The sequence below is a fragment of the Microcaecilia unicolor genome, chromosome 10 (genome assembly GCF_901765095.1).
Source record: "Microcaecilia unicolor chromosome 10, aMicUni1.1, whole genome shotgun sequence".
NCBI classification, from domain to species: Eukaryota; Metazoa; Chordata; class Amphibia; order Gymnophiona; family Siphonopidae; genus Microcaecilia; species Microcaecilia unicolor.
Genome location: NC_044040.1, coordinates 16,714,044 through 16,730,554, shown reverse-complemented (window position 1 = coordinate 16,730,554; position 16,511 = coordinate 16,714,044). Strand labels below are relative to the sequence as shown.

Genomic DNA, 16,511 nt, shown 5'->3' with positions numbered 1-16,511 from the left:
TGGGCTTTATTAAACTGTCTTTATGAAGAGATTCACCCAAGGCAGTGTACAGCAGGTACAGTTTAACATAGAACTTACAATTTTGTTAACAGCATAACAATAGCAAAATAACCAAGAATAAACATAAATACAATAAATGAGGTAAACTTGAAAACCGTAAATTGAAACCTAATAATAGAACTACCGTGAAACATATATCAAAAATATACACATTTAATAGCACTGAGATATAATACAATGTTAGCATAATATTAATGATCCATGCTCCACCTAATAAGCATGCAGTGGCGTTCCTAGGGGGGGGGGGGCGGTCCGCCCCGGGTGCACACCGCTGGGGGGGTGCCGCGCGCGCCTGTCCTCCGTTGGTCCATGCTTCTTCTCTGCCCCGGAAAAGGTTACTTCCTGTTCCGGGGCGCGGCACCCCCCCCAGCGGCGTGCACCCGGCGGGGGGGGGGTGGGGTGGGGGGGGTTCCTTCGCGGGGGTGTCCTTTCGCCGGGGGGGGGGGGCGCGCTGCATCGGGGGGGGGACGCTGCACCCGGGGGGCGGCGCGCATCGGTGATCCGCCCCAGGTGCCAGCCCCCCCAGGAACGCCACTGTAAGCATGCATTAGAACATTCAACTAACAGTGCAACCCTGTACCTGGGTAGGCTCTGTCTCCCGAACCAGCTCTGCTAGTCGCAGAATCTATTTGATCTGTCAGTCCAAGGAATTCCTTGATCAAGCGGCTCAGTTGCACATATGCATCATCCAAGTCATCTACAAGTAAGTACAGTGTAGGTGTTTTGAGAAAACAAAAGATATTAAAGTGAATTCGTGTTCAAAATTCATTTGCCGATCCCTCTGTACATCCAGCAATTCCAGAAGCTGAGAAAGAAAGATAGTGCTGGGCAGACTTCTCCGGTCTCTGTTCCAATTATGGCTAGACAGATCTGGATGGGCTGAAGTGGCTGGGAATTAAAGCCACTGCCAGGCAGACTTCTGTGGTCTGTACCCCCAAAATTACAAGGACAGATCTAGATCAAGTATGCATATCTTATATCACATCATATTATATGCTATGAGTTTATCCTTTTAGGCAGACTGGATGGACTGTGCAGGTCTTTAATGCCATAGTCTACTATGTTAGTACGGTGGCTATCTTAGAAGTTCTGTTCTTATTTTGGACATCTGAAAACTGGCATTTAGACATCCATATTGCATAGACATCCAAATCCCAATTTTACAAAGGCAGGATATGGACGTCTATCACTGCAGTACGTCTATATGGCAAGAGGGCTTGGTCTGGGTGTGTTTTGGGCAAGACTACGGAGGGTTAAAAATATGGCTGTCCAACTCCTCTTATCACAGAAGGAGAAGGGATGTCCAAGTCTAAAAAAATGGATGTTATTTAGACCTGGTACTTGCTACATCCAAGTTACAGAAAGATGCTATGTTTGAGCAGCTCTCCACTGAAGGGATTAAGGCACCAGACCTCCTTAAACCCTCGGTGGTTGCTGTCCCCCTCCTTCTCCCATGAATATGAAACCAGTAAAGGATAGGTATGGTGAACTAATGCATTACATGATAATTTTCTTTAGCCCTATCAGACTAGTCCAGGACATGTGGGTTGTGCCCATTGACTAGCGGATGGACATAGACAAAGGCAAAGTAGTTCTGCATGAGTTACCCTATAAGAGCAGTGTTGGGTTGCGCCCATCAACTAGCGGATGGACATAGACAAAGGCAAAGTAGTTCTGCATGAGTTACCCTATAAGAGCAGTGTTGGGTTGTGCCCATCAACTAGCGGATGGACATAGACAAAGGCAAAGTAGTTCTGCATGAGTTACCCTATAATGGCAGTGCTGGGTTGCGCCCATCAACTAGCGGATGGACATAGACAAAGGCAAAGTAGTTCTGCATGAGTTACCCTATAAGAGCAGTGTTGGGTTGTGCCCATCAACTAGCGGATGGACATAGACAAAGGCAAAGTAGTTCTGCATGAGTTACCCTATAAGAGCAGTGTTGGGTTGTGCCCATCAACTAGCGGATGGACATGGACAAAGGCAAAGTAGTTCTGCATGAGTTACCCTATAAGAGCAGTGTTGGGTTGTGCCCATCAACTAGCGGATGGACATAGACAAAGGCAAAGTAGTTCTGCATGAGTTACCCTATAAGAGCAGTGTTGGGTTGTGCCCATCAACTAGCGGATGGACATAGACAAAGGCAAAGTAGTTCTGCATGAGTTACCCTATAATGGCAGTGCTGGGTTGCGCCCATCAACTAGCGGATGGACATAGACAAAGGCAAAGTAGTTCTGCATGAGTTACCCTATAAGAGCAGTGTTGGGTTGTGCCCATCAACTAGCGGATGGACATAGACAAAGGCAAAGTAGTTCTGCATGAGTTACCCTATAAGAGCAGTGTTGGGTTGTGCCCATCAACTAGCGGATGGACATGGACAAAGGCAAAGTAGTTCTGCATGAGTTACCCTATAAGAGCAGTGCTGGGTTGTGCCCATCAACTAGCGGATGGAGATAGACAAAGGCAAAGTAGTTCTGCATGAGTTACCCTATAAGAGCAGTGCTGGGTTGTGCCCATCAACTAGCGGATGGAGATAGACAAAGGCAAAGTAGTTCTGCATGAGTTACCCTATAAGAGCAGTGTTGGGTTGTGCCCATCAACTAGCGGATGGACATAGACAAAGGCAAAGTAGTTCTGCATGAGTTACCCTATAAGAGCAGTGCTGGGTTGTGCCCATCAACTAGCAGATGGAGATAGACAAAGGCAAAGTAGTTCTGCATGAGTTACCCTATAAGAGCAGTGTTGGGTTGTGCCCATCAACTAGCGGATGGACATAGACAAAGGCAAAGTAGTTCTGCATGAGTTACCCTATAAGAGCAGTGTTGGGTTGTGCCCATCAACTAGCGGATGGACATAGACAAAGGCAAAGTAGTTCTGCATGAGTTACCCTATAATGGCAGTGCTGGGTTGCGCCCATCAACTAGCGGATGGACATAGACAAAGGCAAAGTAGTTCTGCATGAGTTACCCTATAAGAGCAGTGTTGGGTTGTGCCCATCAACTAGCGGATGGACATAGACAAAGGCAAAGTAGTTCTGCATGAGTTACCCTATAAGAGCAGTGTTGGGTTGTGCCCATCAACTAGCGGATGGACATAGACAAAGGCAAAGTAGTTCTGCATGAGTTACCCTATAAGAGCAGTGTTGGGTTGTGCCCATCAACTAGCGGATGGAGATAGACAAAGGCAAAGTAGTTCTGCATGAGTTACCCTATAAGAGCAGTGTTGGGTTGTGCCCATCAACTAGCGGATGGACATAGACAAAGGCAAAGTAGTTCTGCATGAGTTACCCTATAAGAGCAGTGCTGGGTTGCGCCCATCAACTAGCGGATGGACATAGACAAAGGCAAAGTAGTTCTGCATGAGTTACCCTATAATGGCAGTGTTGAGTTGTGCCCATCAACTAGCGGATGGAGATAGACAAAGGCAAAGTAGTTCTGCATGAGTTACCCTATAAGAGCAGTGTTGGGTTGTGCCCATCAACTAGCGGATGGACATAGACAAAGGCAAAGTAGTTCTGCATGAGTTACCCTATAAGAGCAGTGTTGGGTTGTGCCCATCAACTAGTGGATGGACATAGACAAAGGCAAAGTAGTTCTGCATGAGTTACCCTATAAGAGCAGTGTTGGGTTGTGCCCATCAACTAGCGGATGGACATAGACAAAGGCAAAGTAGTTCTGCATGAGTTACCCTATAAGAGCAGTGCTGGGTTGCGCCCATCAACTAGTGGATGGACATAGACAAAGGCAAAGTAGTTCTGCATGAGTTACCCTATAAGAGCAGTGTTGGGTTGTGCCCATCAACTAGCGGATGGACATAGACAAAGGCAAAGTAGTTCTGCATGAGTTACCCTATAAGAGCAGTGCTGGGTTGCGCCCATCAACTAGTGGATGGACATAGACAAAGGCAAAGTAGTTCTGCATGAGTTACCCTATAAGAGCAGTGCTGGGTTGTGCCCATCAACTAGCGGATGGACATAGACTAAGGCAAAGTAGTTCTGCATGAGTTACCCTATAAGAGCAGTGCTGGGTTGCGCCCATCAACTAGCGGATGGACATGGACAAAGGCAAAGTAGTTCTGCATGAGTTACCCTATAAGAGCAGTGCTGGGTTGTGCCCATCGACTAGCGGATGGAGATAGACAAAGGCAAAGTAGTTCTGCATGAGTTACCCTATAAGAGCAGTGCTGGGTTGTGCCCATCGACTAGCGGATGGAGATAGACAAAGGCAAAGTAGTTCTGCATGAGTTACCCTATAAGAGCAGTGCTGGGTTGCGCCCATCAACTAGCGGATGGACATAGACAAAGGCAAAGTAGTTCTGCATGAGTTACCCTATAAGAGCAGTGCTGGGTTGTGCCCATCAACTAGCAGATGGAGATAGACAAAGGCAAAGTAGTTCTGCATGAGTTACCCTATAAGAGCAGTGCTGGGTTGCGCCCATCAACTAGCGGATGGAGATAGACAAAGGCAAAGTAGTTCTGCATGAGTTACCCTATAAGAGCAGTGCTGGGTTGCGCCCATCGACTAGCGGATGGACATAGACAAAGGCAAAGTAGTTCTGCATGAGTTACCCTATAAGAGCAGTGTTGGGTTGTGCCCATCGACTAGCGGATGGAGATAGACAAAGGCAAAGTAGTTCTGCATGAGTTACCCTACAAGAGCAGTGTTGGGTTGCGCCCATCAACTAGTGGATGGACATAGACAAAGGCAAAGTAGTTCTGCATGAGTTACCCTATAAGAGCAGTGCTGGGTTGCGCCCATCAACTAGTGGATGGACATAGACAAAGGCAAAGTAGTTCTGCATGAGTTACCCTATAAGAGCAGTGTTGGGTTGTGCCCATCAACTAGCGGATGGACATAGACAAAGGCAAAGTAGTTCTGCATGAGTTACCCTATAAGAGCAGTGCTGGGTTGCGCCCATCAACTAGTGGATGGACATAGACAAAGGCAAAGTAGTTCTGCATGAGTTACCCTATAAGAGCAGTGCTGGGTTGTGCCCATCGACTAGCGGATGGAGATAGACAAAGGCAAAGTAGTTCTGCATGAGTTACCCTATAAGAGCAGTGCTGGGTTGTGCCCATCGACTAGCGGATGGACATAGACAAAGGCAAAGTAGTTCTGCATGAGTTACCCTATAAGAGCAGTGCTGGGTTGTGGCCATCAACTAGTGGATGGACATAGACAAAGGCAAAGTAGTTCTGCATGAGTTACCCTATAAGAGCAGTGTTGGGTTGTGCCCATCAACTAGTGGATGGACATAGACAAAGGCAAAGTAGTTCTGCATGAGTTACCCTATAAGAGCAGTGTTGGGTTGTGCCCATCAACTAGCGGATGGACATAGACAAAGGCAAAGTAGTTCTGCATGAGTTACCCTATAAGAGCAGTGTTGGGTTGTGCCCATCAACTAGTGGATGGACATAGACAAAGGCAAAGTAGTTCTGCATGAGTTACCCTATAAGAGCAGTGCTGGGTTGTGCCCATCGACTAGCGGATGGAGATAGACAAAGGCAAAGTAGTTCTGCATGAGTTACCCTATAAGAGCAGTGTTGGGTTGCGCCCATCGACTAGCGGATGGAGATAGACAAAGGCAAAGTAGTTCTGCATGAGTTACCCTATAAGAGCAGTGCTGGGTTGTGCCCATCGACTAGCGGATGGAGATAGACAAAGGCAAAGTAGTTCTGCATGAGTTACCCTATAAGGGCAGTGTGCAGCCATGGAACACTCAGTATTTTGAATGTCTAAGCAATGATGAACAGGAGAGTACAGAGCTTAAAGTAACTGAACTTCCAACACTATTTTTTTAAAAATATACACAAATACTTCTACTGTCCAACTGGAAAAATCAGAACTCTAAACTTTGCAAAAAAATTAAAAAATAACAGAAATACACTGGGAGATGTGTAACTCCTAGGTGGACTCTGGACTGATCTGATAGAACTAAAGGAAAACAAATTATCAGGTAAGACATAATTTCTCCTTTCTTAATGTCCTACCATACCAGTTCAGGACATGTGGGATTTAGCAAAGCAATCTTTATGAAGGGTGGGGACTGAAGAATCATAAGACTTGAGCTTCAAAAACTGCTTTCTCACTGGAGGTGAGGTCAAAACAATGGTGCTTTACAAAGGTATGCAATGTAGACCACACTGCCACCTTGCACATTTCCTGTGGCACTACTGTTGTAGCCTCTGCCCACAAGGCTGAAAGCCCCTAGTGGAATGGGCTTTGACCCCCTGAGGGGGCTGCTTACCATTAAAAATGTAGGCTGAAGCTATGGGTCTCCGTAAGGTAATGCGCAACAGTCACTTTGGATGCTGCTTCTCCTTTCCAAGGACCACCAAAAAGAATACAAAGTCTATCTGATCTCCTAAATTCATTAGTTATTTCAAGATAAAAAATGAGAAAATGACAAATACCAATAAACGGAGAGTCTTAAATCATGACCACTCTCCTCCCTAGAGAATCAGTAGAAATAAAACAAAATAAAACATGGAAAAGAAAATAAGATGATACCTTTTTTATTGGACATAGTTAATACATTTCTTGATTAGCTTTCGAAGGTTGCCCTACTTCATCAGATCGGAAATAAGCAAATGAGTGAAACATAAAGCATTCCAGTTTTATCCCCAAATGGGGATAATAAACCTCTTGAACCATCAATTATCACAGCATGAAGTCTCTGTACTCTCCAAAGGACTTTCATTTTGCCCATCCATCAGACCTGGAAGAATTCTTTAGAAAACTGCGCCTGAAGGCACATTTTCACAACAAAGGAAATCCCAACAGACCGGAATACAGTTTTAAACAAAAGAACACTTATTTCACCCCACAGGATGGACAAAACAATAAGCTGGACAACTACACAGAAAGCTTCAGACATAGGGTAAAATCACAACTTTCCAGCAAGCAAAAGAAAATTCTGTACAATCTTACTCCACCAGAAAGAGCGGCCGTAAGAACTCTACAAACTAACCCACGCATTATCATCAAACCCGCAGACAAAGGAGGCTCAGTGGTGATTATAGACACAAAAAAATACATTGAAGAAGGGCACAGACAGGAAACTAACAGAGGATCCCACACAAGATTATACAAAGCAGCTGAAAGACCCGATCAGAACATTTCCTAAACAAGTAACCACATCTGAGGAAACTCATACCAAACCAGCCTTCTGTGGGCACATTCTACATTTATTTATTACATTTGTACCCCGCGCTTTCCCACACATGGCAGGCTCAATGCGGCTTACATAGTAACAATATAAAGAATTACAAAGTCGTAAGAAGAATATACAGTTTGTGGTAAACGCAAAATTAATGGGGTTAACGGCTAAGTAAGTTAAACATAAGAGGAATTGGGTTCAGAAAGAAATGAGCGTTGGGAGGTAGGCGTAGAAAGATGGAGAGGAATGGATATGGGGTAGCAAAATGGATAATGAGAAACATGGTCAATGTATAACTATTGTGAATAAGAATCATGCTACCCAAAATCCACAAACCTGGAAACCCTGGCAGACCAATCATATTGGGTATTGGCACACTCACGGAGGAAATATCTGGACTCATAGAGGGAATTCTGAAACCTCTCGTGCACAAAACAAACAGCTTCATACAAGACACCACAGACTTTCTGAATAAATTGAAAAATATCAAGCAGTTACCACCAAGTACACTTCTGGTCACGATGGATGTAGAATCACTATACAGCAACATTCTCCATGCGGATGGCATAGCTGCATGTGAGAAACTCCTAAAAACATCCACACTGGACCATCAATACTCACCAGAAACCATTACAAAACTAATCAAATTTATTTTAACTCGCAACTATTTCTGCTTTAGCAATGATATCTATCTACAAATAATGGGCACTATTGATTACTTGTAAAAGTGAACTAACACGACTACCACACCTCCCTAGAGAAGAAAGGGAGCTGAAGTTCTTGATTTATATGAAAGGAAGAAACAACTTTGGAAGAAATGAAGGCACCATCCAGAGACCCCTGCCTCTGTAAAATGGCATCTCTGCATGATAAGGTCTGTAATGATGAAATTCTGTGAGCAGAGAAAACTGCAAACAAGAAAATAGACTTGAGGGTGAGATCTTTAAGAGCTTTTAATGGTTTCAAAAGGAGAACTTAACTAATGCATTTAGCATCAAATTCAGGTTCCACTGATGAAAAGCAGCCTGAAGAGGAGAACAAATTCAAGAGGCCCCTCTAAGGAAACAAATCATCAATATATATAAATGGCGAGTGTCGTACTCACTCGCAAATGCGCAGTAGAGACCCTCTCTGCCCCGCCCCCGCGTCAATACGTGATGACGAGGGCGGAACAGAGAGGGTCTCGGCCTTCCTTCTTCTTCTCTGCCTGTGTCCCGCCCTCGACGACGTTACGTCACACGAGGGCGGGACACAGGCAGAGAAGAAAGAAGGCCACGGCAGCTCAGCAGTATAGCTGTGTGCTGTGTGCCCTCGCTGTTTCAATAGCGGAGCGAGGGCCCGACCAGGTGGAAGGTGGGTGGCGATGGCTCCGGGGGGGGGACGAACTCGGAGGAGGAGCGGCAGCGGCGAACTCGGCGGCGGGGTGGGGGGGCCTTTCAACCCCCCCCCTATACTAGCCCGTTTTTACAGGCTGAACAGCTAGTATCAGGATAAGCTGCACAGGCTGCACATCACCATCCGTTGGAGACAGAGAAATACTAAGTGTTCCACAGATGCACACTATCTTTGTAGAGCAAATCAAGCAAAATTGCTTTGCCTTTCTCCATCTCCATCCTCTGGGTGACAAGCACAAGCCACATGTCCTGGACTGATAGGGTGCTAAGGATAAGCTTATGAAGTGCACTAGTTACACTTAGTTTTCCTTTTTATTATTTTACAACCATCCAAAACAAAGACTGTAAGCCCTGTTTCAGAGAGATAAAACTCACCTACGTTGACAGCAGCATCAAAGAATCCTGGCAAATCCTGGTTTATCTGCATGTACATGTCGACCCTGGAAACTGCCAATTCAATTTCAGGCCTGCTGAAAAGTCCCTTTCTTCGAAGAGAGCCCTCATATTTTTCTTTGTTCATTGGCACCACAAGGATGTACCGAGGCTCAAAGTAAGTGTTCTTCAAGCTCCTTACACCCTACAGATAGTAATTATAGAAGTCATAGCATTCAAGAACAAGAATGGATATGTACTCTTTCTTCCTGACATGTGCACTGAATTTATTGGTAGTCACAAACTGAAAATAAAAAATTTGCCCTATGAAGACATAGAGGGGCATAATCGAAAGAGGCGCCCACGTTTTCCTGAGGACGTCCTCACAGGACGTCCCGGTGAAAAGGGTGAGAAACCCGTATTATCGAAACAAGATGGGCGTCCATCTTTTGTTTCGATAATATGGTCGGGGACGCCCAAATCGTGATATTTAGGTAGACATTAGAGATGGTCATCCCCGATTTTCGGTGATAATAGAAACCGAGGACACCCATCTCAGAAACGACCAAATCCAAGCCATTTGGTCATGGGGGGAGCCAGCATTCGTAGTGCACTGGTCCCCCTGACATGCCAAGACATCAACCGGGCACCCTAGGGGGCACTGCAGTGGACTTCACAAATTGCTCCCAGGTGCATAGCTCCCTTACCTTTGGTGCTGAGTCCCTCAACCCCCCCAAAACCCACTACCCACAACTGTACACCACTACCATAATCCTTAGGGGTGAATGGGGGGCACCTACATGTGGGTACAGTGGGTTTCTGGTGGGTTTTGAAGGGCTCACATTTACCACCACAAGTGTAACAGGTAAGGGGGGGATGGGCCTGGGTCCGCCTGCCTGAAGTGCACTGCAACCACTAAAACTGCTCCAGGGACCTGCATACTGCTGCAATGTACCTAAGTAAGACATTTGAGGCTGGCATAGAGGCTGGAAAAATTATTTTAAAAAAATGTTTTTGAGGGTGGGAGGGGGTTAGTGACCACTGGGAGAGTAAGGGGAGGTCATCCCCGATTCTCTCCGGTGGTCATCTGGTCATTTAGGGCAGATTTTCGTGGCTTGGTCGTAAGAAAAAAAGGACCAGGTGAAGTCGTCCAAGTGTTCGTCAGGGATGCCCTTCTTTTTTCCATTATCGGTCGAGGACGCCCATGTGTTAGGCACGCCCCAGTCCCGCCTTCACTACGCCTCTGACACGCCGCCGTGAACTTTGGTCGTCCCCGCAACGGAAAGCAGTTGAGGACGCCCAAAATCGGCTTTCGATTATGCCGATTTGGGCGACCCTGTGAGAAGGACGCCCATCTTGCGATTTGTGTCAAATGATGGGCGTCCTTCTCTTTCGAAAATAAGCCTGAAAGGATCCAAAATCACTTGAGATGTAGTGTAATGCTGTACCTGAATACTTCAGAGTTGGTGAAGTTCAAACTTAAGGTAACACTTTAATATAACTTGCTCAGTGTTCAATGTAATATCACTTAGCAATGTTAATACACCATTTAAAATACAAATATAATTATCAAAACATTTTTAAAAAGAGAGAACTCTCAACATATTTAATCAGGTTTCCTGGAAGTCAACCTAATATACTCCATGGCAGAGAAAATACTATGGTGAATAAAAAATCAACAGCTCAAGTAAGCGCATCAGATTTTCTCTGCTAGTGTCTGTCGTGAACTACTAAGGCCAGGAGTGCTATGCCTTCTGGAGACCAGGCTAACTCAAAAGTATGGAGAATCTCCTTTCAAACTCTTACTTCCTCATTTTCTTCTGCAGAATGCGAGACTGGTTAAAATCACTCTTTTAAACTATTGTAACCTGCATTGAACTATTTTGTTATTTGTGGGATATAAGTTCTATATAATAATAATAATAATAAGGATGTACCTATGAAGAGCCCACCCAGGTCATGACCACAGTCTGGGAAGCTTTAACCTAAGGTATTTTTGTTTGTACCCTATGCTGTCTATTAAAATTGTTTTATTGCATACATGGAAATGGGACTTGATATACCACCTTTTCTGAGGTTTTTGCAACTACATTCAAAGCGGTTTACATATATTCAGGTACTTATTTTGTACCAGGGGCAATGGAGGGTTAAGTGACTTGCCCACAGTCACAAGGAGCTGCAGTGAGAATCCAACTCAGTTCCCCAGGATCAAAGTCCACTGCACTAACCACTAGGCTACTCCTCCACTAGCAACATTCCATGTAGAAGCCTGCCCTTGCAGATAAGCAACGCGGCTGCGCAGGCTTCTGTTTCTGTGAGTCTGACGTCCTGCACATATGTACAACGTACAGGACGTCAGAAACAGAAGGAAGCTTTTTCGAGAAGGACCTCGGCTGGCGGGTTGAGAGGGTCGTCGGCAGGGGGTCCAGGGCCAAATCTATGGGGGCCCAGGCCCCCCTGGCCCCACGTAGCTATGCCACTGGTGTAAACCTTTCTGGGTTGGTGTTATCCATAGCAAAAGAGAATGCGTACCTCTATTTCCATGTGCGTACAGCAGGCCAGACCTTCTCTTGCAATAGATTCGATGGTATCTTTGCTAAGTGCATAATGATGGTAGCTGTACTTCATCGTCACAATAAATTTACCCTGAAATTAAAACAGTGAGGTATGAAAATGATAGAAAAAGTCATCAGGAAAATGAAACTCCAAAATTGCTCTGGCTTTTCTTTAGTCCTGACACCCTCTCAGATTTCAAAGACATTGAATCAGTGATGGTAATGAAGCCTAATGAGATAGCGGACATGCAAGAAACACAATATGATGTTCGAGAGCAGATGTTTATGGCAATGGCCATGGATGAACATTTTCACACTTTATAATATCCGTCTTATAAGCTCTCTGTTGGGTTGTGCAGGGGCAAAGGAAAATAGTGTTTAGCACCGTTTGCACTTGTATTAAATTCTCTAGAAAAATGAAAGGCAGATTAACAGCACTAGAAAATCTTTCATTAATAAGTCCTCAAGAGCTTAAAGAAAGCATTATTACTATTTCTATTGTCAATTAAAGTATTGGACAGTGATAAATGACAGACAAACGGAAGTGAAAGGGAGATCATTTCTGAACTTAATTACATTCCGGCTGATATTCAGCCATGGCAGCATTGTTTAAAAACGCTGACCACCACAGAATTAGCCTCAAAATTAGCCCAAGATACTCAATGCCAGGCTATGTCTGGGCACTGAACATCCGGGGCTAATTCAGGATAATGGAGCCGCCAGGGCTTATTCAACACTTATCGGTGCCCTCTGCTCCTCCAAATCCCCCTTTCCCTCCACCATGACCCTGAGATCCCCCCTCCCTCTTACCCACAGCATGCAGAAGCTAGTACCGCAAGACTGCCGCTGGAGATCATGGCAACCAGTTTGCATTAACTGCCACAATGGGCAGGAGCAGGTGACATCCTCCTGTCCATAAGACCCCACTGGACAACTAGGCATTTAAAAGATAGACCTGGGAGGGCCTACAGAAGTGGAGGTGAGCAGGAGGGGGGGCTCGGTCAGCCCTTCTGCATGTCGAAGGTGAGAGGGAGGGAGGATCAGGGTCATGGAGGAGGGAGGGGTAGAAAGACGTTAACTGGGCACCGGCCAATATTCAGACCAGTGCCTGGTTAGCTTTGTGGCTAAAGTTAGGCTAGCCCTCTTGCTGTCCTAACTTTAGTCGCTTACCTAACTGGTTAGCGGTTTGAATATGTCCACTAACCAGTTAGGCCCTGGCTCCTTCCATGCTCTGCTCAAGCTCCATCCACAGATTGCCCCAGCACTAACAGAATAGCACAGAAGTTGGTCTGTGGTGATATTCAGCAGCATTGTCTGGTTACCTGCCACCGAATTATCACCACTTAGGCAGTCAAAAGTAATTTAATTGCTTTGAATATCAAGCGGATTATTTCCATTGGTGAATTTCAGTATATGTTAAAGAGCCCAACTTGGGATAGCATGACAATGCCTTAAGATTTTTTTCCCCTTATATCTCCATTTTGACTCCGAAGATTTATTAAACGTTTCGTATGATCCGATCTATTAGTTTCTATTTGGAGAAACCAGCTCTTAAAACTCTTATACATGCATTGGTCATGAATCAGTTGGACTACTGTAATTCTTTTCTGGCCTCCCTCAAGTACACTAATTGGTGGCTTCAGCTTCTTCAGAATACAGCAATTAAATTGCTCTATAAGGCCAATTGTTTTGACCACGTGACCCCTTTATTAATTGAACAGGACTGGTTTCCAGTGACCAGCAGAATTCAATATAAAATTCTTTTTCTGGTTCATAAGTCCTTTTTACCGGACGTCCATTCTATTCATTTAACCTCCTCGTACCATATCAACCTACAAGAACTCTATGATCCTCAGATGCCAATCTTCTCGTTGTACCGTCTTTTTGGAAATTGGTGTTTGAGCCTTCGCTTTCATCTGCATTCGGTTGTGTGGGCCCAAGTTGATAGAATCAACTGCCTGTTAACTTGCGTAACTCTCTTTCTTATATTAGATTTAAATCCTTATTAAAGACATGGCTCTTCATAACTATTTACTACTGTTTAACATTTCTAAAGCGCTACTAGGGTTGCGCAGCGCTGTACAATTAACAAAGAAGGACAGTCCCTGCTCAAAGGAGCTTACAATCTAAAGGACAAAAAGTGCAGTCAATCAAGATTGAGGCAGTCTAGATTTCCTGGATAGAGGTACAATGGTTAAAAGCCTTCTCTCTTTAATTTCCCTGTTCATTATTCTTCACTATTTCTTTGCCTCAGATTTTAAATTTTAATAAGATACTGCTTTTAGGAAAACCTTGTTAACTTCTGATATCTTTGCCTATTACCTTCTGTGTTCAGCTTAATGTCTATTTTACGTTTTGTCACTGGTTATAATTGTAGTCGCTATAGATTTATTCCTTTACTGATGTGCTTCATCTTTCTTGTCGTGACTTGTTTTAATTTGTGTTCTGTTTTCAATGGTTTTGTGACCTACATTGATACTCTTGTGATACTGCAGTATACCAAATTTTACAAATAAAAAAATAAGGATTAACCCAGAGCTTCTTAACCTGTCCGGGTAATTCCACAGCCAGTTGGGCTTTTCAGGATATTCCTAAGGAACACGCATGAGATAAATTTGCATTTATTGTTTTGTATTTCCTCTCTTACAAAATTGCAATCTTTATCAATTATAATAACTTTTATTGGAGCAATACAAAATTATTCAAAATTGATGCTACACATACGTTTTCTAAGCACATAAACTCCTGCTTCACTACTGCTGTAATCGTCACAGGGTGGACAGGATTTCAATTTAAACATTTCATCCAAAAAGTAATGTCAAGTTTTTCATGAACGTTTGCTAAGATGTTCATTTGCATAAAATATGGTCTGCTAATCAGAAGGTTAATATATCAGGTTCTATGCATGTTTTGCTTTGCTTTCTTCTTCTCTTGAAAAAAAAAATAGCAATATGGTGAGTGTGGATGAAAGAAGACTATAAATCCAGGTTACATGATCTTCAGCTGTTTATCTGGAAACCCTCTAGAAATGATTCCAGAGAAATCAAGAAACAAACATCATTTGTCATGGTCAGATTTACAGGTATGCCACACTGTATCTTTGCTCTTTGTAAATTAAACTTTACTCCGATTGTATGGGCACAAGGCAGGGGTGTGCTGGTAAATTTTTAACAACAGGCTCTTTCTCCGGATGTAGTCAGCTCTGCAGTTGGAAGGGCCAGGGGTGGCAACACTTGCCTCTCTCTCCTCCCTCCCTTCGTGCAGGCACGCTAGGCATACCTTTGCTGGCAACCAATAAATGGACTGCCACCACTCCCAACGTCTTGCTCTGAGCAGCATGCTGAAACTTCTCTCACATGCTGGAGAAGTCCCAGCCTGCTGCTCAGAGCTGGAACATGGAGCTGGGAGCAGCAGCAGTCTATTTACTTGGCTGGCAGGGCTCAGCATCCCCACCAGCAAAGTAAAAGAGAATTCATCAGGGGGCCCAAGCCCACATTTTGGGAGCCAGTTGTTAAAGTAGCCATGGAGGGCCCTACTTTAACAACCGGCTCCCAAAATTCTTAAAAACTTAACAACCGGCTCTTGCGAGCCTGTGAGAGCCTGCTCCAGCACACCACTGGCACAAGGCAAAAACCATGGATCCACAGAGCTTGCTTAGCTATACTTCCTCTGGCTTTATTTAGTGATTTCAGTGCTGGCTGCCTGAAGGTATGAAATTATTATACCTTCAGTTATCCAAAGAAAAACAAGGACAAAACAAAGACAGAGCAACTTTTCTAGCAATGTCCATTAAAATTCCTCACGTTCAATCACTTTTGAGGCTAAAGTAATCAATCCTAAGCCTGTTCATTCCCTAGCCTCTACGCTGAAACCTCAAACACCTGATTACGATAGCGGTACAGCCTGGGTTAGATTCAAACCATTGCACTGAAGAATGTTGATATGTTCGATATCCCAAAGCCAATAATCTAAATAGTCATCTCATCCCCCAACCTGGCTGAAGTAATGAACCAGTTAACACTGTACAGCTGGCTATTGCACATCCTGGAATTCCCTCTCAGGAAACTAACTTTCTAAAACATTTCAACCTAAACTACAAGATATGTTCAGGCATTTAAACTCAATCACCACAAGGCAATCAAATAGCAGAATTGTGCAATTGCCAATAAGTAATAAACTCCAAACATCTGTGACATTTCGCTTTGTTCTTCACAGAGTCATGACTTGTTTCAGAAAAGTCATAAGTAGTAGAAACAAGCTACTTGCTAAATGCAATTATAATTCAGGTCCCTGTGGGCCATGTTTCAGTTCACTGATGGGCTGCTTTGCTTTACTGCTCTCTGATGGCATTACAAACCTCAAAGTACAGTCAAATTCTGCAAAATACCATCAACAAAACTCTCAAGATAACTCTTTGTCACAATGCTGAAAGAAATCAAGGCACAGGGATACATTTTTTGCAATGAACGTGGCCCAAAAATGAAAGAACTTTAGTTTACATCTTCACTATTTACCACCATTATTTGTAAATTTCTGTTTATGCTTATTTTTTCAATGCCCAAAGCAGACAACGGAAATAGAATAAAAAAAGCAACAATCACAAATCCAGTATATATAAGACCTTAAAATATAAAACAAAAACGCACCAAAAATACAATATTAACTGTAAATAAATAATCCAGAGACTATATTAACAATTTAAAATCTCCAAAAAGATAGATATTGAACAACTCAACGCACGTCTCTTCTGCTCACAGCGTCTGAACCTAATATAAACACTCTGCGTGTGTGGCACCACCCTGCAAAGTCTCAGAATGAACAGGTTTCATCATAGCCTTCCGGAAGTTACTGAAGACTAACCTGTTCAAAGAGACTTATAAAAAGAATCCTTCATAAAAGACTTGACATCAAACCTGTACCAGAACAAGCCAACATTGAACTCTTTTAATTTGGTTACTTTAATCACATTGTT

At 43.9% G+C, this 16,511-nt stretch overlaps 1 protein-coding gene across 3 annotated transcripts in view; it reads right to left on the bottom strand.

Annotated features, from left to right (window-relative positions):
- Nucleotides 1-16,511, bottom strand: part of LRGUK (leucine rich repeats and guanylate kinase domain containing) — a 77,760-nt gene that overhangs the window by 15,647 nt on the left and 45,602 nt on the right. For all 3 annotated transcript variants that reach the window (XM_030217064.1, XM_030217065.1, XM_030217066.1), the window contains 3 exons: nt 11,517-11,630; nt 8,988-9,189; nt 641-757 (listed from right to left, as the gene is read on the bottom strand). In XM_030217064.1, the coding sequence (XP_030072924.1) occupies nt 641-757; nt 8,988-9,189; nt 11,517-11,630 (433 nt within the window). The remainder of the gene's footprint in view (nt 1-640; nt 758-8,987; nt 9,190-11,516; nt 11,631-16,511) is intronic.